At 61.5% G+C, this 25,638-nt stretch overlaps 1 protein-coding gene across 3 annotated transcripts in view; it reads left to right on the forward strand.

Moving 5' to 3' along the window:
- Window positions 1–329: 329 nt before the first annotated feature.
- FAM78B (family with sequence similarity 78 member B) overlaps window positions 330–25,638 on the forward strand; it is a 46,445-nt gene continuing 21,136 nt past the window's right edge. For all 3 annotated transcript variants that reach the window (XR_014793433.1, XR_014793434.1, XM_084867156.1), the window contains exon 1: window positions 330–1,100. Coding sequence is in view for 1 of the 3 variants with exons in the window: in XM_084867156.1 (XP_084723282.1) it covers window positions 838–1,100 (263 nt within the window). In the remaining 2 variants the exon portion in view is untranslated. The remainder of the gene's footprint in view (window positions 1,101–25,638) is intronic.

The raw sequence follows: 25,638 nt of genomic DNA on the forward strand, positions 1-25,638 counted from the left end.
CGGGTCTCCAAACCCCCGCGCCCACCCAGCTCCTTCCAGCGGGGTCCCCACGCCCCTCCCAGCCCGGGCACCGCCCACTGCAGCCCCGCCCTGCAGGCCCGGTCCACGTGTCGGCCTCGCCGGGCGCCCGAGGCCCTTTAAACACCCCCACCCTGCACAGCACCCCCCACGCGGACGGCAGCCGGAGAGGGACAAAACTCCGCGCGCAGCCAGTTTCCTCCGCGATCGCGTCCCGGCCGCCCGGCCCGCCGGCCCTCCGCCCGGGTCGCCACCCTCCCCATCCCCCCGGCGTCCCCGGCCCCGCGGGAGGGCTGACGCGGCCGCCGCGGGCGGGGCCGGAGGAGCGCATCCCCCGCCTCCGCCGCCACCGCCGCCGGCCGCCCGCCGCTGGGTGCGCTGCTCGCGGGGGGCGGCCGCGGTGCAGAGGTTCATGCAGCCGCGGCGGCGGCAGAGGAACCGGGCTCCATGCGGCCGCCGCCGCCTCTCCGGCCAGGGGCGTCGGGCTCCGGCCCGAGGCGGGCGCCCCTCCCCGCAGCGCCGCTCCCTGCCCTGCCCTCCGCGCGGGCGCCGGAGCCGGTGGGGGCGCCCCTCCCCGCCTAGGAGCGCAGGCTCCGCGCCCCGCCGGAGCGAGGGGCGGGCGTGGCGGGGCGGGGGCGGGCCGCCGGGACCCCGCGCGGCGGCGGGAGGAGGGGGCTTCCCCGGAGGATGGCCCGCGGCGGCGCCCCGCTCCTAGGCGCGCGCTGAGCCGCCCCGGGCGCGGGAGGCGCGTGGCCGAGCCGGCGTGACGGGCGCCCCCGGCGGCCCCCGCGCCCCGCGCCGCGCAGGCCGGGCGGCAGGATGGGCTGCGTCCAGAGCATCGCCTGCAAGGCGCGGGTGCGGCGCGAGAACATCGTGGTGTACGACGTGTGCGCCACCATCGACCAGTGCCCCACGCGCATCGAGGAGACCTCGCCCATCGTCCTGCGCTACAAGACCCCCTACTTCAAAGCCTCGGCGCGCGTGGTCATGCCCCCCATCCCCCGCCACGAGACCTGGGTGGTGGGCTGGATCCAGGCGTGCAACCAGATGGAGTTCTTCAACACCTACAGCGACCTGGGCATGTAAGCGACCGGCTGTGCGGGGCGGGAACGGCTCTCCCTGCGGCCCCGGCTCCGCTCCCACCCCAACCTCCTCCAGCTCCTACTCTCCGCTCTCCCATCCTCCGTCTACACCTCCCTCCCGCTCCCTCCCTCTCCCCCTCCCTGCGCTTTTGTCTCAGGGACTGGGCGGGCGCGGGGAGGCTCCTCGCGAAGCAGTTCCTCGTGGTTTGCGTCTGGCTCCCCGCGAGCGCGGAGACCGTGCGGGGCGGAGAGGACGCGGAGAGGAGTGTTCAAGAGAGAGCTGGGGGTGGCTGGCCGGCGCCCTGGGGGTTTCGGGGCGTCGCCTGTGGTTTGGGGGCTTTCCGGGAAGAGTTTGGGGGGACCTGTGGAGAGAGGAGCGGAGGGGAGCGCGGGGGCGCATGGGCTGTGCCGCGCGTCCTTTGGCGAAGCAGGTCCCGGGCGCCCTGGCGGGGATGGCGATCCTGCCCGCGCTCCTCTGACTGATGAAATCCGGCCCTGATCCCCCGGGCCGGGAGCCGGAGGCATTTCCATCTGGAGTGGCCAGCCCGGCAGAACCGCCGTCTGGCCGGGCGCCCTCGGGAGGCGTTCTGGGCGGCGGGAGTAGGGGCACCGGGCTCAGGCCGAGCAGGACTGGGGGCCTGTGCCAGCGACCCTGGCAGGTTCGCCCGCTGGGCGTGTGGTGCTCCACGGTCTTAACTTACTCCAGAACTTTCCTCATTGCGGCGCCGGGAGGGCCCGTTCCTCCGAATCTGGGAGCTCTCCAACTGCTTTCAGCAGCGCCGCTGCTGTGCCGGTGCCCGTGCGCGGCCAGGTGCAGACCCAGCCTCCCCGGTCACCAGGGGCGGACCGCAGGCTGGTGCGGTGGCTGGTGCGGTGGCCTCTAGGGCTCTCTTATTTACTAAATGTTCATAATTCCCCGCCAGCCTCCCTTCAGAAGCAGGCTCTGCGCGGGTGGCGGCCGCAGCAGCTGACAGGGTTGGGCCTGTGTTCCTCCTGCTGTTCCAGGGCAGGTCCAGGGCACCCTAATTAGCTTGCAGCCCATAGGGAGCCCCTTTTCTGGAAGTCAGCCTCATTTCGGTTATTAATCCCAAACTCTAGAATCCCCAGGTCCACCCAGCGAGTGTGGATATGGGTCAGGCCACCTTCTGCAGCCGCTCGCAGGCTCCCTGCAGCAGGGCAGCCCGCTGGTCGGAGGTGCTAAAAGGAATGCTGACAGGTCACTTCGTCCTCCCCGGGGAGGGTTTGCACTTTTCCAGCACAAAAGCTCGGGGCAGGAGAAAGCTGTTTCTGCTGAAGGTGTGTGAACACGGCCCTCAGGCCTCCACACTCCGTTCTCCTCCTTCCCAGGGGTGGCTGGGTCTGAGAAATGGGGAACCTGTTATTTGGGGTGAATCACATCATTTTTAAAAACAGACACGCCCTCAAAAGAATGATTATATTTGATTATATACGTGTCTCTTCAAGCTGGTTTTTTTGTTTTTGTTTTATTTTGTTTTTTAGAAACCTGTTTTTTCCAACCAAGTCAGAGAAAGGCCCGGACAGGGTAAGGGTGCCCTCCCTTAGGCCTGGCCCTGAGGGCAGTATAACCTTGATGGGGGGGGGGGGCGGACATTGATGGGCGTGAATTGGTGCCAGCGCTGGGGCTGAGGGGCCCGCATTCCCTGACTCTCCTGGCGGAGTTCTCACCTTCGGGACTGGGGGAAGCTTTGCCTACTTCCAGTGTTCTAAGGTTGTTTTTTGTTTTGTTTTGTTTTGTTTTTTTGCTACTTCCAGTGTTGTAAGGTTGTTGGTTTTCAAGTTGTTGATGCCGGGGAGCAAGGACGGTCCCCGAGAAGTCAAAGTCCGTAATGCTGGGTCCGTGTCCAGATTCCGCCCGCCCCCTGTGGCTGCAGTAATTGCTCTGTTTAAGGCCACTTGGAGCCCAGATTTGATTGAACCAATTCCCACAAAATGCTGATGCCCGAGAACTTGGCCAGTGTCAACTTTTTAACGGGAGCTCGAATGACATGCGTCGCTGCAGTCCGCTGGGTCTTATGTCCACTTCCGCCGGCCCCTCGAGTGGAAAAAACCCGCACCTGTGCGCAATCACTTGTTGTTACTCGAAGCATGACGGGATGAGAGGACTGGGGTTAGAAAGCTGCCTTTTTGAGGAAATCCACAACTCAGAACGGCAAGAAAACTCTAATGGCTTAATAGAAAACGTGAACTTTTGTGGTTTAAATTTTTAACGTTTCCAAGAATAGGGTTCTGAAATAGCTGATGAGGATCATGATGGTCGGAGCTTCACTTGAACTTGAAGTCAAGTGATGGAACTGGCTCCGATGCTTCTGTGGCGGCGGGATGGGGAGCACTAATTGTCTCGTGAGCCCTGCTGCCGCAGCCGTGGAGACGCGGGTCTCATCCGTCAGTGAGGAGGGGCCGCTGCTTTTTTCAGACCGCCCGTCAACAAACCCGTGTTTCTGAGGGCCCCCGGCGTTCTGGAACATGTGGGCAGCTTCCCTGCTCCTCAGTGTGAGAGGTGGGGGTATGCTGGAGAGACTGGGGCACCGGGCAGGGTTCTCTGGAGGCGTGAGGACTGGACTGGACTTGAATGGACGAGATTCCACTGGGCAAGGAAGACTGACTCTGAAGAGAAGACAGCAAATGCCAGGGAGGGGGTGGGGCTGGAGTGGAGACTGTGGGAGAGGGTTCTAGAGGGGGGCTGGGGTGTTGGGGACGTCCTCGGGCAGTGTGGTCTGGAAAAAGCAAGTCGAGGTCGGAGTATCAGGAGGGGCTCCATGCCTTCAGACCCCCCGGGCACACGGGGCTTTTCAGTAAGACATGAGACCTTTATGGTGGGAGTTTTGGGTCATAGAGTCCAACCCAAGAGGTTCCCTGAGGGAGGTTTGAACCAGAAATGGGGTCCTATGTCCAGGTCGGAGGAGGGGAAGCTGAGGCCGATGGGGAGCCCATGTGCGTCGTCTTCTCCAGCTGGAAGGGAACGAACTCTCGGATCAGCCCAGGCTCATGGTGCGGAGGACACTGGCCTGGGTGGAACTTTAGGAGCCAGGAGGTCCTAGCTCCCTCCCCTCCTTCAGCTCTGCCTGTCTCTCTAGTCTTCCCTTTGAGCCACCGTCACTGGAGATCTGACTGCACCCCTCCCTCTGTCACCTCTCCTTCCACCAGGCAGGTTCCATTCATTCCACACGGCTCACACTCAGTTCCTCTGTGATGTCCATGTCACACTCACCTCCTCAGCATCATTCCCCGTGGCTGAGGGCCTCCTCGCCTCGCCACTGCCTCCGTTGAGCTGCCGTGCTGTTTGTCCAGCTTCCCCTCTGTCTCTTACTGAAAAGGCAGTTCATCAGGACTCTGCTCGCTCTACATGCTCCCTGCGAGCTTCCTCCCTTCCTTCCTTCCTTCCTTCCTTCCTTCCTTTTATTGATTTCAGAGAGGAAGGGAGAAGGAGAGAGAGATAGAAACATCAATGATGAGAGAGAATCATTGATCAGCTGCCTCCTGCATACCCCGTACTGGAGCCGGCTAGGGCTACTCCCTGGGAGATTTCATCCATCCCAGGGGCCGCTGATGCTCTCCACGGGAAGCAGTCACCTGCAGCTTCGGTGTGTGTGTGTCTACCCACATTTCCCCTTGGCCATCGGGGTGGCATCTCAAGCTTTTCAAATTCAGACCTGAACCCTTGACTGCAGTGCCCACCCCGAATCCACATCAGTGTCACTCTAGCTATCTCCCCACACCTCGGCCCCACACTCCAGTCCTGCTGACGTCTCCTGGACAGCTCTGACTGGCCACACTCTCTATGGCAACCAGGATAGCTCTGTCCGGCCACATTCCCTGTGACCACCGGATAGCTCTGTCCGGCCACACTCCCTGCGGCCACCGGATAGCTCTGTCCGGCCACACTCCCTGAGGCCACCCCTTCCATCTCAGGACACGTCGCCATCACTGCCCTGGCTCCGACAGAGGCTTTCTAACCAAACTCCTCGCCTCCTGGTCCTTCCCCGCACGGCGGCCTGAGTGACGTTTTAAAGATGTAAGTGCTACCACTTTTTTTGCTTACGCCCTTTAGTGACTTCCATGCAATCAGGTGAACTTTGAGCATGTCTCCCACTCTCTGAATTCTGTCCCCAAGCCAGGCCAGCTTTTCCCATTTCTCCCAAGGGACCAGCTTGGTCCCAACCCAGACTCTTCATGGGCTGCTCTGTCTGAGGTACTCTCCGTGCCCACCCTCTCCTAGCAAATCCCACTCCCCCTCCAGGTCTCAGCGACTAGCTCTGCAGAGAGCCCTGCCTCCCCCTCTTTAGGGCAGTCTTTCCCTCCACCGGGTACGGTCCACGCAGGGAGAGAATTGCGCGCTGGTTTCCACTGCCTCGGCTCCTGCAACCTCAGTCGGTTTTATTCTCGATGAACGAACAGCGCTGGGCCCCAGCACAGGGTCAAGAAACATCTGACGGAGATAAATAAATGAGCCATTTGTCTGACCTCAAATAGTCTTTCTTCTCCTCGTGTTAGCTTTTCCTCTTAAACCTGAGCCGACCCCACACGTGCTGGGGTCTGGACCCTCCGCCGCCCTCAGCACGCGGACAGTTTCCGTCGCGGTGCTTCCTGCCATTTTGTTCCGCGCTGCCTCCTCGGCACAGGCTTCCTCTGCCATGTCCTCTGTCCCTGTGGCCCCTGTGCAGCAGGAGCCGGGAATGGTGTTCAGCAAACACCGCAGCCTCTAAGTCCCCAAGGAGACGTGACAGAGAGCCTGCCGTAGTCCTGCTCCGCCCGCAGGACCCACTCAGGCCTGAGCCAGGACTGTGGACGCGAGACTGGCTATTGCTGAGATGCCCGCCCTGCCCAGCCACCAGTGCCCCAAAGCCAACCTCCCGCGTTCCCCGCTGCCTGGGCATGCAGTGTGGCCATGGGTGGGTCCTTCGCTGCCCACCGAGATGCCTCCTGCGGACCCAGCTTGCCCTGTCTGTCCAAGGAGCCCGATGGGTGTCCAGGCCACTTGTGCCCACACCCATCCCCCCAGTCGCACTCCGTTCCCAGGCACAGGCTCCTGACCAGGAAGTAGCCAGAGCTGTTTCTCACCAGAAACACTGGGGGCCCCTGGTCTAGAGCCACTTCCTGTCCCCAGGGAAGCCCTGAGTGCCCTTGACTGGCCTGACCCTGGGCCTGTAATCTCTCCATCTCCCAGGAGGGAGGCGGGAGGGGTGCAGATCTTATCAGAGCATTAGCTGACTGCAGATAAAACACAACGCTGAGTCCCGAGGTGGGGATGGGGGTGGGGGGTGGGTGACAAATGATGGAGAAAGAACTCGGGGGTTCAGGGGAGAAATCAATGGGGGTTAGAAAAGACACAGTTTGGAGATCCTGGGGTGCTAAGATCGCTGCACAGTGCTGGGGGACGTGGAAGCCGGCAGAGGCGTGTGGGCCGCCCGCAGGGTGTCTGTGACCTTCCCCGTGGCAGCGAGGTCATTGCTGTCCAGGCCGATCTGCAAGTGCTTCACGAAGTTCCAGGTCAAGAAAGAGGGCGTCTGGGTGAGGAAGTGCAGGGCCTGGTGAGGAAGGCAGGGCCTCAGGACCCATCCCCGACCCCTCCCTCCCGCTCGCATGACCCTTCTGGCCCTCCCTGCGGCCTGTGAGCTGGATGCTGTGATTCTGTCCTGCTATCGATGGGAGACAGGATGGGGAGGTCAGGGGATTTGCCTGAGGCCTCACGTCCAGCGATTGGCTGAGCTGGGATGCCTCTGGCCCCTGGTCCTGCCGGGCCCAGCTGTGGCGGGACAGGTTAGCATTCCGTTCGTGTCAGCACACAGACCTCCTGGCTAAGGTTCCTGCCATCACTGGCCCAGCTTTTCCCTGGCGTTTGGGGAGACGCTCAGCTTTGTCCTCGGGATTCAAGTCGGTGATCCTGCCACTCTCTCAGCCAGGCCCCCTGGTGGGAAAAGTTGCCACGGACCACAGAGGGCAGTAGCTCGTTGTGTGAACACGAACCACAGGAAGTGGCTGTGATCTGTGATTGGCCGTGATGAGAGCAGAGGGAACCTGCAGTTAGCAGCCACAGAGCAGGTGGTGGCCACTCCGAGGCAGGGCCTGCGGGTGCCAGGCCCCTGGGAGGGCTGGAGCCCCCACCCCCAGGGCAGAGAGGCCCACAGTGTGGATGTCCCCACCGGACAGAGCCATGGGCGAACCCCGTCTTGCCCACCCAGATCACTGAGCTGTTGGGGGTTGCGGTGGGTTCGTAAGAAGGGGGGTGCGTGTGCAGGCGTAGGGACTGTGTTCAGAGTCTGGGAGGTCCCGCCACGGGAAGGGGAACAGACGACATTATGGGTGAGGTGTGGGGCGCTCATGGCCAGGTGGGGTGCCTCAGCTCAGGGCCCCACACTGGCCGTCCAGGCTCCTCCGGGAGCTGCCCGTGGCCTCTGTCAGCCCCGAGGGCAGCCCCGGCCCAGCCGGCAGTCGCCCGGCCCCTCAGGCGCTGCCTTGGGAATTGTTCGTTCCTCCGCTCAGCGCTTGGAGGAGAGAGGCCCTGGGAGGACCTGGCTCTCCCACCGGCTCCCGGGACACGCCTGTGGCTCCGGATGCTCACCTGGGAGACCTGTTGGCGCGGGACCCTGCCGCTCAGGCGCTGGGCAGCCAGCCAGCTGGTCGTGCTGACCGTGCCCGTTGAAGGCACAGCCGCTGAGGCCCAGTGCCAGCGCTGTGACCTTTGCAGGTCCCTGAACAGTTCCGTGTCTCGCGTGCCTGCACGTGAATGTGCTGTTTCCTAAGGAACCAAGGGAGGTGCCGCGGTGGAGGGCTCTCCTGACCGGAGTGCTGGGCACCTGCTAGGGCGACCGTGCCACCAGGGGGCGACGCTGGGTCAGCCTGAGGGCACCGGCGGGTGTGGTCGGGCAAGAAGGTCCAGACTGGGAGCCAGGGGGCACAGGGATGGCTGTCTTCTGTCTTCCAAGTCCCAGCAGAAGCCACCCTCCAGGTTGGCTCTGAGCCGTGGCTCTGGGCGCGCTGAGAGGATGGAAACCATGTGGTCCGCGCCAGGGAGTGTGGGGTTGGTTCCCAGGCTGGGGGACAGACGAGACCGGCACCACAAATAAATTGTGTCTGAGACTCTTTCTAATAGATTCTTTTATAGGGGTGTCGAACTCAATCAGAGAAGGGGCCAAAATCTAAAATCCAGCCTAAATCGCGGGCCGAATGGTTTACTGAACAGTCATAAACTGACAATGTCATAAACTGACAGCAGAGTGCAGTGATGACAGCGCGGTGCGGGCCACATTGCAAGGCCTGGCGGGCTGGATTTGGCCCGCGGGCCTTGTGTTTGACACGTGTGCTTTACAACATATGTTTAATAACACACACATTCACAGCTTTGTCCCTTTGTAAGAGGGCCTCCCATAGTTAACCTCACATTAACCACGAAACCTATTTAAGGCAGCTGTTTTCCCCGTGTTAGATGAAATAGCCTACTCAAGGTCACTGGCAGGTACTGGTCGAACCAGACCTGGCGCCCAGGCCTCTGCCTCCTGCCCTAGTGCCCTCCTGTGCCAAGTGCACGGCCAGCCAACCAGGACAGGAGCTGCGTCCACGGAGCCCCTCCGGGCGGGTCAGCGCCCAGAGGCCTCTGAGGACAAGAGAGGGTGGATGAGAACACGGAAACATGTTCAACAAAAGCAAAGAGGAACGCCGGGCCGTCAGGTTAACACAAAATACATCAGGCCTGTGCCCCTCGGGGGTGATGGCAGCCTGCCCGCTCCCTCCGCTCCCTCCGGGGCCGGCCTTTCAGCGCCGGCTCATGGGCTGAGCTGTGTAGCCGCGCGAGGCTGTCAGGGCCTGACTAACGGGAGGCAGTAAATTGCCTCGTCAGCTGCCGTGCAGGTCCTGGAGGGGCAGGCCGGGGGATGGGGGAGGGGGGAGGGAGGAGGGGGAGGGGGAGGGGGGCGCCTGGGCACACGTGGTGGTGGGAGCACAGGGAACCATAACCAAGCAGTGAGGTGCTGGAGACCCGGTGGAGCTTCCATTAAAGTGTCCCGTGTCCCCCCCCCCACCCCCCACCCCCGCCTTCGGGGCTCAAGACCAGGTTCTCTGAGCGACTCCAGTCTGCAGAGTCTGTGTCAGACTTGCATGAACAGCCTTTGCGTTGTAAGGAAGGATGATGGTGTGCGTGCCCCGAAAGGAAACCCGCCTCCTGTGGGAGATGGCTGCTCGGCCTTCGGGGTCCGGAGCCTCTTTTCTAGAACCAGAGTCCACCCTCAGGAACGGGCAGAAATCTGCCGACGGTCTCCCCAGAGGCCACGAGCCCCTCGGCACAGTCGCAGCAGCATTTGCTGGGCACCTGCTAGCGCCAACCGCTTCCCGGCCGCTGCCCGGGGAGCTGGCGCCCGTCCCGACCCCTCCCGTCCCGTCCCCTCCCGTCCCGAGAAAGGAGGCCAGACTGAGGCCGACGGAGGGGGCAGCTTGCCCCTGTGACCCAGCTAGTAAGCGAGCGGCCGGGGTTGGGAACCAGCATTCCAGGGACTCCATGGGGTTCCCCGCCTCGTGGCCGGAGTGAAGGAGCGGGAGAGTGGATGTTGCCCGCACGCTCGCTTAGTCCTCGCGAGGAGGCCTGGGAAACGGGAGTGGGGCTCACCTCACCTCCCAGCTGGTTTGCTTGGCTGCTCAGAACATGCTGGCACCGAGCAAGGGTCATGGGTTAGACCCAAGGGACCATCCCAGCACCCGGATCAGCCCTCTACCCTTCCAGTGACCTCGGAAGTGGCTGCTATCAGATCCCAGTCACCCCAGAATCTCGATTAGAGAGCAGCTGGAAAATAATGTACCTGGAGGAGCAGACTCACCCCCACTTGGGGGTTTGGGGCGGTGCCTGAGGTCCTCCAGCCCAGCTGCTGGTTTTATAGATGGGGGCGCTGAAGCCCCGAGGGGGCGGGGACCCACCGTGAGGAGAGGACAGGCTCTGGCCCAGGCCCCGACGCCAAGGCCAGTGATCCCCGCTGCGGCGGCGGCACTGCCACAGGGGCCCTGCGGGAGCCCGCGGCTGGCTCCTGGGCCAGGGCGGGGGCCCCTGGCTGTAAAGCAGTAAGCCGCACCCCCACCGTTTGGTGAGGGTCCACCTGTGGGCAGAGGTGGCTGCCTGCACTGGGCGCAGCCGCCAGCACCCCAAGGGATGTCTCCACCGTTGCCGTGAGCAACAAGACCAGCCTGTTCCCAGTGTCCGCAGGCCACAGGCCGTGGTTTGCAAGTGGAAAAGGAGAGGGTCTCCCCAGAGAGGCCGTCACAGATGGCAGGAAACCAGAGGGCTTCACCGCCGGAGGGAGGACAAACTGGGCTCACTCTGGGTCCCCAACACCCAGTCTCTTTCTGCCCCCTCTGCCCCCAGCCCAGTGCTGTGCCGTACGTGCTCCGGTTCCTGCCCGCAGACGGCCAGGCGCTCCATGCCCTGGCGGCTCGGGCAGAAACAGGAGCCAAGTGTGTCAGAGGGACGGACTGTGAGGGGCCGGGCCCTCCCGGCAGCAGGCTCAGCGGCGGCCCCGGGGACGGGACGGACGGGGCTTCTGGGAGGGGCAGCCTAGCTGCCGGGGATTGTTTCTGTCGTGGTGTTTAGCTGGATTTCTCTCCATTCTTTTCTTTTTCTTTTTTGTGAACTTGAGGCATTTTAGCAGAGAGCACCTGACTATCACATCTGCTTCCCCTGCAGGGGGGCGGGGGGACCCGGGGTGCAGGGGGCCGGCGCAGTTTGCTGTGCCCAGGCTGGATTGGAGGGGGGGGTCCCCATCAACAGCTGATCGGCAGACCCGCTGGGATCTTCAAAGGACTGCGTTTATTTTAAAACAAGTCTGTGTAAATAACAATTCAACTCCGTGAATTCGGTTCTTTAGGAAAGCCTCTCCTTTTTCTGAGAAACACGCTTCAGAGTGGAAGGTGTCTCCAGGAGTGCCGGCCTGGCAGGCTTGGGGTGGGGCAGGGAGGGGGGCAGCAGCGCTGTCACTGTCGGCTGGGCCTGGGCTCCAGGTGGCCCAGGAGCTGTCCCTCCCTCTGACATCCAGGCTGCGTCTCCCCCTGACTGTCAGGTGAGCCCCTGGGACAGACGTGAGCCGCTCGGCCTTACACACAATCCTGTCTCACGTAAAGCCCGCTGGCATTCACATGGTCCCTGTCTCCCTGGAGAAACAGGCTTTCCAAAGAGCCTGGGACCTGCCCAGTCGCACAGCCCTGGGGCCAGAATGGAGCCCCGGGGTCAGAGGACTCAACCTGCGCTCCAGCCTCCGTCGTTAAGGTCATTGCTTCACGGAAAGAGAAAAACTGGCCTCGGGGAGGGCTGAGACCAGCAAATGACCGGAACATCTGATAACGATTGCAAGCGTTCTTGCCAAACTGCTAGTATCTGAAAGGCATTTCACAATTTATCTGGAGGCCCAGGAAACATGCTCTTTTAAAAAATATTACCGGAGATTTGAGTGCTTGGTGTTGGCAGCCTTCTGCACCCCTGACCTCCTGCCTTTTGGGACCGTGTGTGTGGAAGGTCCGTGTGGGTGGGCACGGGCAGAGAGGCAGTATCGCTGCTGCTGTCATTAAAAATGACCCCCAGCCGAAGTGGTAGAGCGTTGGTCTGCAGACTGAAAGGTCCCAGGTTCGATTCCTGTCAAGGGCATGTACATTGGTTGCGGGCACATCCCCGGTAGGGGGTGTGCAAGAGGCAGCTGGTTGATGTTTCTCTCTCATCGATGTTTCTAGCTCTCTATTCCTCTCCCTTCCTCTCTGTAAAAAATCAATAAAATATATATATATTTTTAAATTGACCCCCAAACAGGAAGCACCCCACGGGGAAGGCCTGGCCTTCACAGCTCCCAGGCTCCCAGCGCTCATCGCCCTGTGCTCGGTTAAAAAGCCTGGCGTCCTCTGTCCTTAGGTTCAAACCCTGCCTCCGCCGCTGACTCCCTGCGGGTCGGGCAGCTTCCCCGTCCCAGGCTGCGGGGCAGCGGAGACGAGCTAGCATGTATAATATGAAGCGCTCGGGGCAGTGCCTGGTGCGTGGCGGGCTTTCACGTTGAGGTTAAATGTTTTTAACCGTGTGGGGAGAAATAATGGCCAGATGTTCACTGTGTGCCCAGCACACACCGGGAGGGGCTGGAAACTCATACATGGAGGGAACCTGTGGGCCTGGCAGAGCCCTTTGCACAGCAGACCGACCAGCTGGTGTGCGTTCCGCACTTGGGTGCTGAGTGTTGTGCTGGGACACGATGGGCAGGGTGGCCGGGGAGCCCCACCCCGAGCAGGGCAGCTCCAGAGACCCGTGAAGCTCTCTGGAGGAGCCCACGTCGCCTGGCCTCCAGCCTGCTCCAGGCAGAATCGTGCCAGCCTGCTTCGGGGTTCTGTGTTGCTCGTCCTGGGTCCCTGTTCCTACGGGAAGGTCTGGCCTGAGCTGGCAGCCACCGCAGATGTCCCATCCGTCCTGCTCCCTGGGTCTCAGCTCCCTTTCCCTCCAAAGGGACAGCACCCTAAGAAGAGACGGCAGCTGTCACTGTCCACAGCCCCAGGGCTTTTCTGATCGCCCTCACCGCACACAGCCCACCCTTCCCATCCTGGTGCTGAGTTCGCCCCTGTCCCCGGTCTGAACTGCACCTGCTGCCTCATTGTGTCCCTCCGTGGCCGCAGCTCCGGCGAGGTCCTCTCTGACCGTCTCCTTGACCTGGCCCTGCCTGAACCCCAGGCAGCTGAGCCCAGGGCCGTAGGAACTCGATGGCTTTGTGTGTGCGCTCACTGGCTGAAGTGAGACCAGGGGAGAGATTGGAGGTCCTGGCCACAAGGTGGTAAGCAGAGCCCGAGCACAAGGAAGGCAGAGGACCCAGAGCTTCTGGGGAGGAAGTCGGGGTCTCCCGGCCCCTGCGGAGAGGGAGGGAGGTGCCCCAGCTTCCTTCCTGCTGTCCGTCCACCTTGCCCTCCAGTTGGCCTTCTGTTTCTGAATTTGAGCATCGCTGAGTAAGCCACCCTCACCCACTGATGGAGCCTTTTAATTCAGAGGTAGAAGAAGCAACTCAGATAGCGACTGTGGTCCTAAGTACGTATCGTCTTTGGGGTCCCAGGCGCCATAAAACCCTGAACGGAAAAGGTAGAAACTGGCCCTTGGGGTCAAAAGCCTTTTCAGCAAAATGGCGGAGACTGCCCTCGGGGAGGCCCTGGGCCTGAGCCGTGTCAGCAGCACCTTCTCTGGGCTGAGAGGAGCGTGAGGGGGGAGGCAGGGCCACACTGCTTCTCTGGCAAGTGAAGGAACCAGCTCAGGAGCCGTGACCAGCCCCAGGCCAGAGGCTCAGACAGAGAAGTGCGTTCTGACCGTCCTCCACTCGGCCGCTGCCCCATCCCCCTGGCCTCTGGTCCTGAGTTTGAGTTCCGTTCCCTGGGCAGCCAGCAGAGTCAGCCCCCTCCCGTGGAAGCGCGGGGATGGCCCTCGGGCGCCGGCGCCGTGTCCGGCTTGAGTTTGTCTTTGGTTGTGAACAGACGGCCGGCCATTCTGCTGACTCCCTGAGAAAAGGCGTGCGGCCTCTCAAAGTCGAGGAGCCTCTGGGAGGGAATTGGGGAAAATGCCTGGCTCTTCCTCCCCCTCACGCAGCCCAGAGCAGGTGAGCGCCCCCTGCCACATGGGCCCTTCCCAGCACCACCCCCACCCACCCCCACCACCCCCCACTACCCCCGGGCCGAGGAGAAGCCCTTTCCCTTGGTGGGCGCGGGCGCCAGATGTGCTCGGACGGGGGGAGTGAGGCGGGCGGGAGAATTCCCAAGATGGGCTCACCTGTCCTGGCTCCGTGTTTAGGGGCCTCTGACTCGGAAGGCGAACACGGAAGAAACAACCTGATGGGAAACGGAAGATGAGTCGGGAGTCGAGGTTCTGAGGATGCAGACGTGGCTCGCTCTCTTGTCCCAGGGCCGTGCAGCAGGTGCATCCTCCATTCCCTTTGAGGAGAATGGACCCGGCCCAGCTTGAGGGCACCCACCAGCTGTCTTCTCTGGCAGAGCCTGAGAATCTTCTCAGGGCTGAAGTGTGCCTTCTTAATGGTATCAAGCGTAGAAGGTGGTCAGGTCCCCCAAAGCCCGCCCCGTCACTGGCTTTTTCAAAGAAACCCAAAACTCCTCTCTCACAGGCAGGAGCTGATGAGAGGGCCTCATCTTTTGTGGAAAGATGAATGAGTGGCCCCGGCTGGTTTGGCCCAGTGGGCAGAGCGTTTGCTGGCAGACCAAAGGGTCCTGGGTTCAGTTCCGGTCAAGGGCATGTACCTTGGTTGCAGCCTCCATCACGGCCCAAGCCTAGATCTCGAGCAGGAGGCAGCCACTCAATGTGTTTCTCTCACATCGATGCTTCTGTCTTTCCCTCTCTCTTCCACTCCCCCTGAAAGTCAACGGAAATACCTGTACATCCTCAGGTGAGGATTACCAAAACAAACAAAAACAGAAAGATGAATGAATTGGTAGAGAGGGCTGGACCCGGTACCCGGTGGGAAGCAGGAGGGCTTCCTCCGTGGTCGCCTTCCACCCGGGCTCCGTGCCGTGGCCTCCGTGCCGTGGCCTCCATGGCATGGGCTTTGTGGCATGGCCTCGGTGCCGTGGGCTCCGTGCCGTGGCCTCCGTGCCGTGGCCTCTGTGCTCCGGGCTCTGTGCGCGTGCTTTGTCCCCTTTGAGCTGGAGATTCGCCCGAGCCACCATCTGGGGTTTGGGAGCTGAGCAGCCGCCCACGCCCTGTCTGTCAGGAGCCGGAGCTGCTGGGAATGAATGGGAGGCCGCTCCGCCCTCCTTCGCTCTGGTTCTCCTGCTCCGTCAGGGAGACCACCCGCTCCTCCTCCGCCCAGCCTCCCGCCGCCCGGGGAGGAGCTCATCCTCCAGGAAATGCGTAAGGTCACGGGCCTCCCTTCCCTGGAGGCAGCTGAAGGGAGCTGTGCTCCCCGGCTCCATCTGTCTCTTCCCTTTCTCACAAACGCATCCCCATCTGTTGACTTTATTCCTGTGACACCCACGTCAGGATCATTCATAAAGAGGAGCCGTCCCGCCCCTCCTCCCTCGCAGCTTTTCCCACACCGAGTGCCGGGGCGCGTGGACCTGGGAGATAAATCTCAATCAGCCTCTCCCTGTCTGTCTGTCTCCTCTCTCCCTCTCACCCGGGCACGTGCGCTTGGTGGGCTGTCGGCAGTCCTGAGCTCCGGGGCTTATCTCCTGAGTAACTGGAAGTGGGCAGCCTGCCCCTTTGTCCTTTGGGACCCTGCGATGAGGCTGACCCATTCGGGTCAGGGTTCCGCTGGTGCCTTTGTCAGCGGTGGGGCTGCCTGTCACGCCCTCCCTGCCGAACGTGCCTTCCTTTCTAATCCCACCGAAGGTGATCAGCGTCCCGTCTGCCTGCCCTGCAGCTCCGAGGGCAGCCATGTGCTCCCGCCTCGCCCGCCCACCCTTCGGGGTTTGTAGGTGAGGACCCAGCGGATGCCCGGGCCAGGCTGGGCACGGGCCTGGCAGGTGACGAAGAGCTCCCGCCAGGGTTCTTGCCGGTGCCGTTAGCACTTGTGGCCGCCCTCTCGCCCGCGGCCGTCCTCCTCCTCCAACTCCTCCTCAGAGCAGCCTCCGCTTCTCACACCTGCACCACCACGGGGGGCCCCCCAACGGGCCTCCCGCCCCCCACATCCACTCTCCCCTCAGTCAGAGAGGCCTCTCAGAACACACACCGTCACGTCACCCTCCTGCCCCAAAGCCACCCGAGGCTCACACTCTTCAGCAAGGAGCCCGACCTCTGGTGCCCTGGCCCGGCCCCGCCGAGGAGCCAGTCCCCCCTAACCGTCACACCTGCCAGTCCCCACCGTGCTCTGCTGGGCAGCCCAGCTGGGGTCACCCTCCCTTCTCCCCAGAGAGCCTCCCGGCGCCCCTCCCTCTGGGCCACGGGTCCCAGCCTCTACCACACGCAGTACCTAACGTTCTGGGTGCCCAGTGCTTCCTGTCTGCGCACACCTGGTCCTCACAGCAGCCCCATGCACCAGGTGCTTCCCTGTGATGGCCGCTGGCAGGAGACGGAATTGAGACAGTGACCTTGTTCAACTAGAGTGGAACCCAGGTGACCTGCCCAGAGACAGCGGTCAGACCCCAGGCTCTGCGGCCTCGTGTGCTGTTCCCGGAGCACAGCCCTCCCTGGACGGAGCCCCTGGACGGAGCACCCTGGGCCGAGGCGCCTGATCCTGGGCTGTCTCCTGGCAGCGCGCCCCTGGCCTTCCCGTCGGTTGTCCCGTGCTGGGCCTGTGCTCTCAGCAGACCTCACTCTCTCACTGGCCCTGTGCAGACGCCACAGAAGCAGGCCCGGAGCGCTTCTCCGGCTGGAGCCCAGGGTCAGCGGCCGCAGGGCGGGGCTGCCGCCTGGGGAACTCGTCCTTCCCGCTTAGACACAAACCTAAAGGAATGACAGAGGCTTCTCAAGTCACAAAGCCAGTTTCTGTGTTTCATGAGCGTCCTGATGTGAAAAGGCCCCTCTGTTTGCAGCTGGACCCCAGCCCTGGAACAGAGGGACCCGGTGCCCCCCACTCAGCGAGGGCCTCCCTGGAGTTCCAGGCTCCACCAGCGGCTCCTGGATGAGATGCTCGGCCCTCCGTTCCCCACGGCACAGCCGGGAGGCGCTGGGCGCGGGCGCGGCAGGAACCCGCTCTCAAAGGGAAGAGGTGAGGGGGAGGGCACCTTGTCCTTTCTGGCCCCTCGTCCCAGCCAGGTCCCGACTTGATAAGAGCCCTCGCCACCCCCCAGGGCTGCTCCCAAGTTCCCAGCTCTGCTGGTGACCTCAGCCCGGCCCTAGAGACTGTCCCCGGCCCCCAGGGCACAGACGGCACAGGGGGCAGCCCTGCACACTCCCCGACTGCTCCTTCCTGGGTCTTCCAGGGCCTGTCTCATCCCACCATGCAGCTCAGGCCGCTGCTTCGCTGACACCCTGTGGGCGGGATCGCAGAGCTGGTGCAGCGTCAGGAGGATTTCATAGCCGCTCCGCAGAAAAGGCCTGCGAGCAAGTGGCTTTGAACACGGTACCTTCCGAACAAGGGGCTTTGTCTCATTGGCTGGAACAAAGTGCAGAGTCATGGTGGGAGGGACAGGCCTCGCCTGCCGCCTCACCTTACGGTGGACGAGGGGAAGGACAGCGCCTGTGGGAAGGCCACTCCCTGTGCACGCACCTGTTTCGTGCCAGCACCTCACTTCACCCTCAGTGGTTCCCTATAAAGCGGCCGTCTGCTCCCCCTCGGACCGATGAGGCGTTCAGTGACGTGGCCACAGTCGCACCGTCACCTGCAGCGACAGGGATGGGCCGGCTGGCGGGTTGGCTCTGTGTCCCAGTCCTCACACGAGGGCTGGGGGAGGAACCCTGAGAGCAGGACACCGTCACCGGCCACTTATCCGTGCAGACGGCACAATCCCTGCGTCAACCACGGGAATGACGTCATTGAACGTGTCACGTTTAGTTGTAGGTTTTGCATGGACACTGCGTGCCGGTCTACATAGCCGGATGCTCTTACAGTACAGGCCTCTGTGAGCCAGTGCTAACAATGGGACAGACAGAACTCAGGTGAGCGGGCGTGGCCCTCCTGGGTTCCAGCCTCAGGGGAAACAGGCGTCTTTCTCGGGTGGAGTCAGAGTGAGAGCGAGGCCTGTGAGCCTGTCACCGCGGCGTAGGCCCCCGTCCCTCTGCGGTGCCCTTGTCTGCCCTGGGGCGGAGGGCTTTTCCAGGTGGCGTCTCCCATCCCAGACCACTCTTTGCCGAGGTCGGAGGCCCAGGCCCTGCGTCAGCACAGCTCACAGCCTGTTCTCATCGGCACCCAGACTCTGCACGACCCCCTGAGGAGCTCACTCAGCATCCATTCCTGGATCACCCAGCCTCCGGGCCCCAGGGAACTCATGCACTTTCTTCAGTTGTCCCCCGTCTTCCTCACTGAGCCCCAGTCTGGCCGGTGCCCATCTCTCCGTGGGCCACAGGAGCCCCAGGCTGCCCCTCAGGGAACAGACGTGCCCGGCCCTCCAGGCCCCCTTCCTCGCTGCCAGCTTCCTCAGCCCTCATTAGCCAGCCTCTCCGGTGGAGGTGGTCTAAGGCAGTGTTTCCCAACCTTCTCTCATGATGAGAATCACCTGGTGGAGTTGTTAAAACACAGATTCCTGAATCCCAACTAAGAAGTGCTAAACTAGAATTTTTGGGAACATATAGGTAAAATTGTATACTTAACTAGTGCTCTAAGACAGATTTTATATACAGAGCACTAAGTTAGGTATGCAATTTTACCTATATGTTCTCAAAAATTCTAGTTTAGCACTTCTTAGTTGGGATTCAGGAATCTGTGTTTTAACAACTCCACCAGGTGATTCTCATCATGAGAGAAGGTTGGGAAACACTGGAAGGGATGGGGCCCAAATGCTCAAGAAGGGTGTAGAGTCTGCCAAGCCCCGCCCCTCCTCCTCGGGGGCTGCCCCCCTGCTCTGGGGAGTTCGGGACTGAGGCCTGGGGTGGCCTGCCCAGCATGGCGTTCCCAGCACGGTGCTCCTGACAGCCAGTGGATGGCGCTCTCCTGGGGCCTTTCCCGGCCTCAGCACGGCGCTGTGAGCGAGGAGACCGGCGCTGTGAGCGAGGAGACTGACCTTGACACTGGTTGGTGTCAGCCAAGCCACTGTCCTGCGGGAGGGTTCAGTTACCCAGCGGGGGGCGGGGGAAGAGAGGGGCTGTTCCTGTCCAGACGTCCTTCCCAGCATGGCGGAGGGCTGCTCGCCTCCTGCGCAGTCTGCCCGCCCGGCGTCAGGCAGCGCCTCCCGCTGTTCGGTTGAGTTTGGAGGGAAAGCACCCTGGCCTCCAGCGGGTGGGTGTCCTGTCTGGACCCACATCCTTGTCACCTGGGCGTCTGCCAGGTTCCCTCACGGCACCGCCGGTAGGGTCTGCCTGGGGCTCTGAGCGGCGGGGCGGCAGCTGTACTGAGGGACACAGAGGCTGAGAGGACGAGCACGGCCTCAGGGAACCTGGGGTTTGGGCCCATTTCTGCACTTCAGCGGCCACTTGCCTTGTTTGAGCCTCAGTATCTTCATCTGAGTCACGGGGTTAATATGGCTTTTACGTTTGTTTGGGGCTTCTCAGCAGTCGCACTGTTAGCATTTTGGCCCAAATCGTTAATTCTTTGCTGGAAGGGGTGGCGGGCGGAGCTGGCCTGGGCATTGGAGCACATTTCGCAGCCTGCCAGACTGTCCCCTAGATGCCAGTAGCATCCCCCAGTGTGACCCCCAGACGTGTCCCAGACGCCGCCCAGTGTCTCCTGGGGCAGAACTGTCTCTCTCCCCTCCTCCCCCACATTGAGGACCACCGCATGACTCACAGGACGTCTCGGTCATCCTCACCAGCCTGTGTAACTTTGTGGCCTTTTCTGAGCGGACGGTGGTTATGTAGACGCAGGAGAGAAACCGTGCGTTCTGTGCCTGACCCGGCAGGCGGCCAGCCGTCCATGCTCGCTGCCTGCAAGTCAAGCGAGTTCCTTCTGGCGTGCTCGCCGCTGTGCGAGGTGAGCCAGAGAGGTGCACGGCAGAGCTCGTTTTCGTGGTGGGACGTTCTGGTGGAGGGACATTTACGCACAGAAACTACTAGAATGCGGCGTGGACATACCCAGACCAGGAAGAGGTGCTCAGGCAGCAGTGAGCAAGCGCTTCCGGCAGGGTGATGTCTGGCTGGGCCTGAGGGTGACTAAGATCTCGGTGGCAGGCACGGGGCAGCACTGCCTCCGGGTGTCCGAGCAGAGGGCGCAGTGTGATCAGGAGGATCAGAGGACAAGGCAGCAGGAGGCGGCTGACCATCAGGTTTGTGAGTTGTCTTTACCGTCGACGGCAGTGGGAGCCATGGAGGCTGCTGAGCAGTGGGTGCCATGGTCAGGGCTGTGCTTAAGGGGCTGTTCTGCAGGAGTTTCTGGAATGGATTGGAGTAAGGAGAGGCCACATGCAAGATGACAGGGACCTGAACTGTCGTGGTGTGTGTGTGTGTGTGTGTGTGTGTGTGTGTGTGTGTTTGGTGCAGGGGTGAGGGAGGAGGGTAGTGCAGGAGAAAGTGCAGAGGGAGGAGCAGCAGGACTTGTGGGTGTGGAGGCAGGAGAACTAAAGTTGTCCCTCCGTATCCCTAAGAAAGAGGTTTCCGTTAGGACAGGAAGAGACAAGCAGGAGCCGGGACTGTGGGCACGGGCAAGGGGCCACGGATGTGGGGGCTTGTGGGGGCTTTCCAGATGCTCCCACATCTGTGCCGCAGCGTCCCACCCGTTTCCTGTGGGAAAGGCGGTTTGCTCGGTGCATTGTTTGCTCAGCAGCTGGCTTCTCAAGCCTACGGGTCCTTTCTCAGGGACAAGCTACTGGCCCTCAAAGATCGTGTGCACTGCAAAAAGGAAGGGCCACGTGGCCTGAGGCCTTCCTCCGGGCAGCCTACCTCCTCTGAGTTTGGAGTTGGCGGGGTTGACAGCAGCGGAACTGCAGAGCTTATGCCGTATCTGCTTTTCCTGATGGTCTAACAGCACCCGGGGTGCTCTAGGTCCACAGACCGAGGTGTGATCCAGGCAGGGACCCTGAGCCCCACTGCTGCAGCTACCCCCTGACTCCCGCGCCCCGCTCATATCCCGGGCGGCTGGGGGGATGGGGGGGCGGAGGAGCAGAGCCTGGACTGGCCTGGCTGAGCAGGTGCCCCATGTTCGTGCTCTCACAAAGGCCAGTGCCCATCAGTCTTCACAGCATGTCTCTCCTCCGCGCCCCCCCCCCCCGCCCCCCCGCATGCTTTGGTTTATTTTCCTCCCATGAAACTGCCCCCTCCCCCATTACTTCATTCCAGCTCCGCCTGCAGTTCTGATGTTGAGATCTTTAAATGCGTCTAAGAGAGGAGCATCCGTGATGGCTCCCAGGACACCCATCACCCACCACATAGACTCAGTCATTACTGTTCATCGGCTAAGCAGCCAGGGGATGCTCGCCGCATCTGTGCGTCTGCCACAGGGCGTGGTCCTGCCACTGCCCTTAGCCTGAGCCGTGTGCCCTCAGGGCAGGGGGTGGACAGGCCCAGGCCCAGGCCTCCTGGCTCACAGGCTGGTGGTGGGGTTCAGTGGAGACTCTCCCCTCCTGCTGTTACGGAGGTTCACATGTGTGTAGCTTTTCACAGCTGAGCAAGCATTTTCCTTACATCGGCCCTGCGAGCTGTCGCGATGGACACGAGCTCAAGTACTGACCCCTGTTCTCCGCACCCAATCAGAGAGATGTGGCCGCACCCAAGGTCCCCTGCAGGACCACCCCCCAATGTCTGACGGTCATCAGGGCTCGAGCCCCTGGCGACTCTGTCCCGGCCCTTTGCTTCCTTCCTCTGCTCCCGTCCTCACTCCTGGAATGAGGGAGGAGGAGGGAGGAGCACAGTGAGAGAAGGTGGCACAGATAAAATAATGAGAAACAGATCGGTGCCTAACGGATAAGTAACTGAAAGGGGGCATGGGAGGGAGTTGAAACGCAGAGAAGAAAGGCGTGGCTCCTGTAGCAGGTATAATTAGGGTGACAAAATAAGATGCACCTGTGTTTCAGCATCCACGTGTCCTTCAGTTCCTGTGTCCAAGGCTTTTGTTTTCTACTAGTGCCCCGGTGCACGGATTCGTGCACATTGATTCGTGGCCATGGGGTGGGACTGGGTGAGACGGGCTGGACACGCTCTGGAACCACTTCCTGCAGTCCCTCCCCAGCCAGCTTTACCTGGCGCCGTGCCATGGCTAGAAGGCCGTCTCTGGCAGGTGGGGTCCCTTGGTTTGGCCTGTGAAGATTGGGCTGAAACTGGCTCTCTGACATCCCCAAAGGGGTCCCAGATTGCGAGAGGGTGGTTCTCGGGTGACACACCTCAGAATCAGGCTCCCTCCTCTCTGGTTCCAGGGTGCGTCACCCAAGTCACCCCAGAACCACTGCTGCCAAGTCACCACAGCTTGGCCTCTCCTGTGTTGAGCATCTGCCCCCTGATGGTCAGTGCGTGTCAGCTACCAGCCGGTCGGACAGTCGGACAGTTGCTTAGCCTTTTACATAAAAAGATGCATCCTTGGATGCTAAAGCTTCCACTAGCGAAGCCCGTTCCACAGGTGGTTTTTATCAAATGGCAGGATGCCGGCGTGATGGCTCCACACAGGAACCTCTAGTCTGTGACAGCCACAGGTGCGTGCTGCCAGCCGGCTGCCTCCCTCTCCTGCCGCTCTGCTGGCAGGGTGGGGGCTGGGCACCTACTCACAGGGATGATGTGGAGATGAATAGAGGGTGTGGCTGCTGGCTGCCTCAGTTTCCCCCACGCGAGCAGAAGGCACAGTTTGAAGGAAATAAAAACTCACTTTTCTACCTTCAACACCTCCCTCTGTGTCCTGAGGGAACCACAGCAGGGACATAGACCCTGGGCCTTCTGGCCTCAACATCCAGTCTTTCCCAAAGGTGGCAGTTGCTATAGTCTCCGTTTTTAATTAGAAAATATTTTGTTTTTACCTTCATCTCTCTAACTGAAGGGTATGTAGCAGTGCGTTTAAGGGGGTTTTCTAAGAATACAGTCTTTAGAGGCTACTACCTGGGGCTCACATCCCCGCTCTGGCATTTACTAGTGATATGACTTTGGGTCAGTTATATCACCTCTCTATGGCTCAGTTTCCACATATGAAATGGGGATTACCCTAGTATGTACTTCCTGGGATGGCTTCGGAGATGAAATGAGGTGACTAGAGAGGGCTTGGTCTGGGGCCTGGCATGTGAGGAGCACTCAGGGAATCGGGGTGGTTGGGCCCCTGGTAGCCAGCCGTCCTGGCGTAGGGCAGGAGCCTGGACAGCATCTGCCTCCTGGGGTCACAGAGCACTGTGTCTCTGGCCACTCCAGACTGGGGGGCATCTGCGGGAAGCAGAGGCCGGATGGGGAGCAAGTGTGTATTCTGTGCCTCACCGGTGAAACCCCAAAATGCAGTCCCCTCCAGGCCTTTGCTCGATGCCTCTCCTTGGAGCTGGTCCAGAGGCGTTGGAGGGCAGCTCTCAGGGAAGGTGCCCTCCCAGGCACCGGAGCGAGTATGTCAAACTCGCAGCCCGCGGGCTGCATGCCTTGTTTATGTGGCCTGTGTCAGCCTTTGAGTTTGACATGCTTGCTCCAGAGGGTTCTTTCCTGGGCTTTGTCAGACTGTTGGCTTAACAGCCTGAGTTGAGGAGTTTGGTGCTTGTTGATGGGTCGGAGAAAGAGGTGAAGATCAGAAGAGAAGGGGGGCTGGGCTTGTAGAGCCCTGCTTTGGGCTTGCACTGACATTGATTACTCACGGCCTCTCTGATGTGTGTCCGGGTTGTGAGAACGAATAGAACAGAAATGTGATGAGTGAATCAGAGCTCGTCCCTCAATGCAGGCAGAAGGCGGGGCCGACCAGGCCGAAGGGAAGGGCAGGCTGTGGCAAGCTGCCCCCAGGAACTGACCGAAGCAGCAGCACCGATGAGACCCAGCTGCTTCCGGAGACGAGGTTGCAGGACAGCGGGGCAGGCCGTGCTGAGTCATGGATCCTGGCATTAATCAGGCCTCTGAGAACCTGGATTGTGCAACCTACTGAACACAATTTATATTCTCTTGGGCAGAATCACAGTGACCGGAGGGAATGTAGCCAGAGGGAAACAGAGATGGAACACAGGGAATGAACTAGCCTTCGGGAAGATTCCCGTGGCGCTTAGACTTCACATATTGCCGGGAATGAGACGGCACTGCGCATGCTGGAGGCTGTTCTGCACCAGGGACTGGGCTGTGGACGTTGATGTCGCCTTGCCTCAGAAGTCCTGTGCAGAGGCCTCTTATGTCAGGACCTTCCCCCCCCCCCCCCTCAGTTGGCCAAAAAGGAGCGATATTCCCAGTTACTTGGAACAGAAGTGAGAGAACCAAAGTGGGTGTGGCAGGGTGCCCGCCAGGCTGTCCTTGCTGGTGACAGCTGCCCGGCCCTGGACAGGCAGCCTTGGGCACGTCTGAGAGGCCAGCTTTCTCTCTCATTGGGGTCACTCTTCATATCACACGTCTCGACCTGACCAGACAGCCAGGCCCCTAAAGCGAAGGCTCCTTTGTCGGGGTGCAGAGAACAAACGGGAGACCCGGTGTGCCCCACCCTTGCTACTCCTGCCTGCTGGTTTGGAGAGCATCCCTTTTTCTGGCCAAGTCCCTAAATCGGGGCCTGATTACAGAAAACAGCAGAGGCACAGCCCTTGGGCAGAACCGATCGGGGGACATGTGACAGAGGTCAGGCCTGACCTTCCGGGGTCAGGACACCCTGTCTGCAGGCCGCAGTGTCCACACGCAGAGGCCTCCCCGCTCTGGGTTCACTCGGCAGAAGGGCTGACAGTTCACGCTGGTCCCTGCTCCCCACAGCGGGACCCTCAGGGCACGGCCCGCCCCAGCCTGACTGTGCGCCAGTCCATGCCCTCCTGGCAGCTTCCTGATTCCCAGCCTCACAGGCCTGAACCCCTCGGTCCCATTCCAGCTTCTGCCGGAGTCCTCCCAGGCCCGCTGTGCTCAGCCACCACAGCTCTGCCACACGAGGGACCCAGCCGAGGGTCTAGGTGGGGCCACCTGCTCCAACCCCCCTAACTGGGGATCCCTCAGCTTTCTCTGGGAGGCTCAGTTCCAAGCCTCATGGCGTCCGAAGTGACCGATTCCGGCCGAGTTCCTTGCCAGCGTGCATGGGCGATGGGCTCACCGCATTGGTGCGGAAAGCAGGCAGGGCGGGCCCCTGTGAGCCGGGCCTGGCCCAGCACAGGGAGAAGCCAATGACCGCTCACCACGTGTGTCAGCTCAGCTGCGGGAGAAAGATAACGGCTGGTGCCCGGAGTCAGAGAGAGACCACCGACTCCGCCTGCCGGACTCAGGGCACCCGCATGCGGAGGGGGCTGCGCAGCCAAGGTCAGGGCCAGTGACAAGGCCTCTGAGGACAGCTCTTCAGCTTCTCCTGGTCTCCCTGGAAACCAGGCTGGCTTCCTGAGGCACAGTCGAGGTGTGGGGGGTGCGGACAGGCCTATCACTGTGGGTGGGACAGGAGGAAGGCCACCGGGGTGAGGAGAGGCAGGTGAGATGTTGTGCAAGTCTTTAACGGCTTCAGGGCAGCGGGTATTCCTGTCCTTATTCCCATCTCAGGCGAGGAAACTGAGGCACCGCGTGGCTAGGTCACCCTCGGTCACACATCTGGCTCATGGAGGGGCCAGGAAGGGCCACTGTGGGGAGAGGTACACAGGGATCTCCAAGGCCACCAGGCTGGCACTGCCGTCCCAGCAGTGGTTCCGGGGGAATGACAGCTCGGAGGCCCCCAGGGGAGTCGGGGACCCGAACTTGAGTTTCCCACTCATCATAGCCCGGGGGTGAAACCCTGCTGGCAGGGTGGTTTCTCAGAGGCAGACAATATGTTCGTGCCAGATGTCGTTTTCAGCTGAAAACCTGTGGTTATGTTGCTTAGATAGTTGCCCGCATTTGGCTGACCCACAATCCGGAGCGGCCCCAGAGGGACGGAGGCCGGAGGCTCCTGTGGAGACGTGGCTCAGGGCC

Source organism: Pipistrellus hanaki (assembly GCF_964339955.1).
Source record: "Pipistrellus hanaki genome assembly, chromosome: 18".
Taxonomy (NCBI): Eukaryota; Metazoa; Chordata; class Mammalia; order Chiroptera; family Vespertilionidae; genus Pipistrellus; species Pipistrellus hanaki.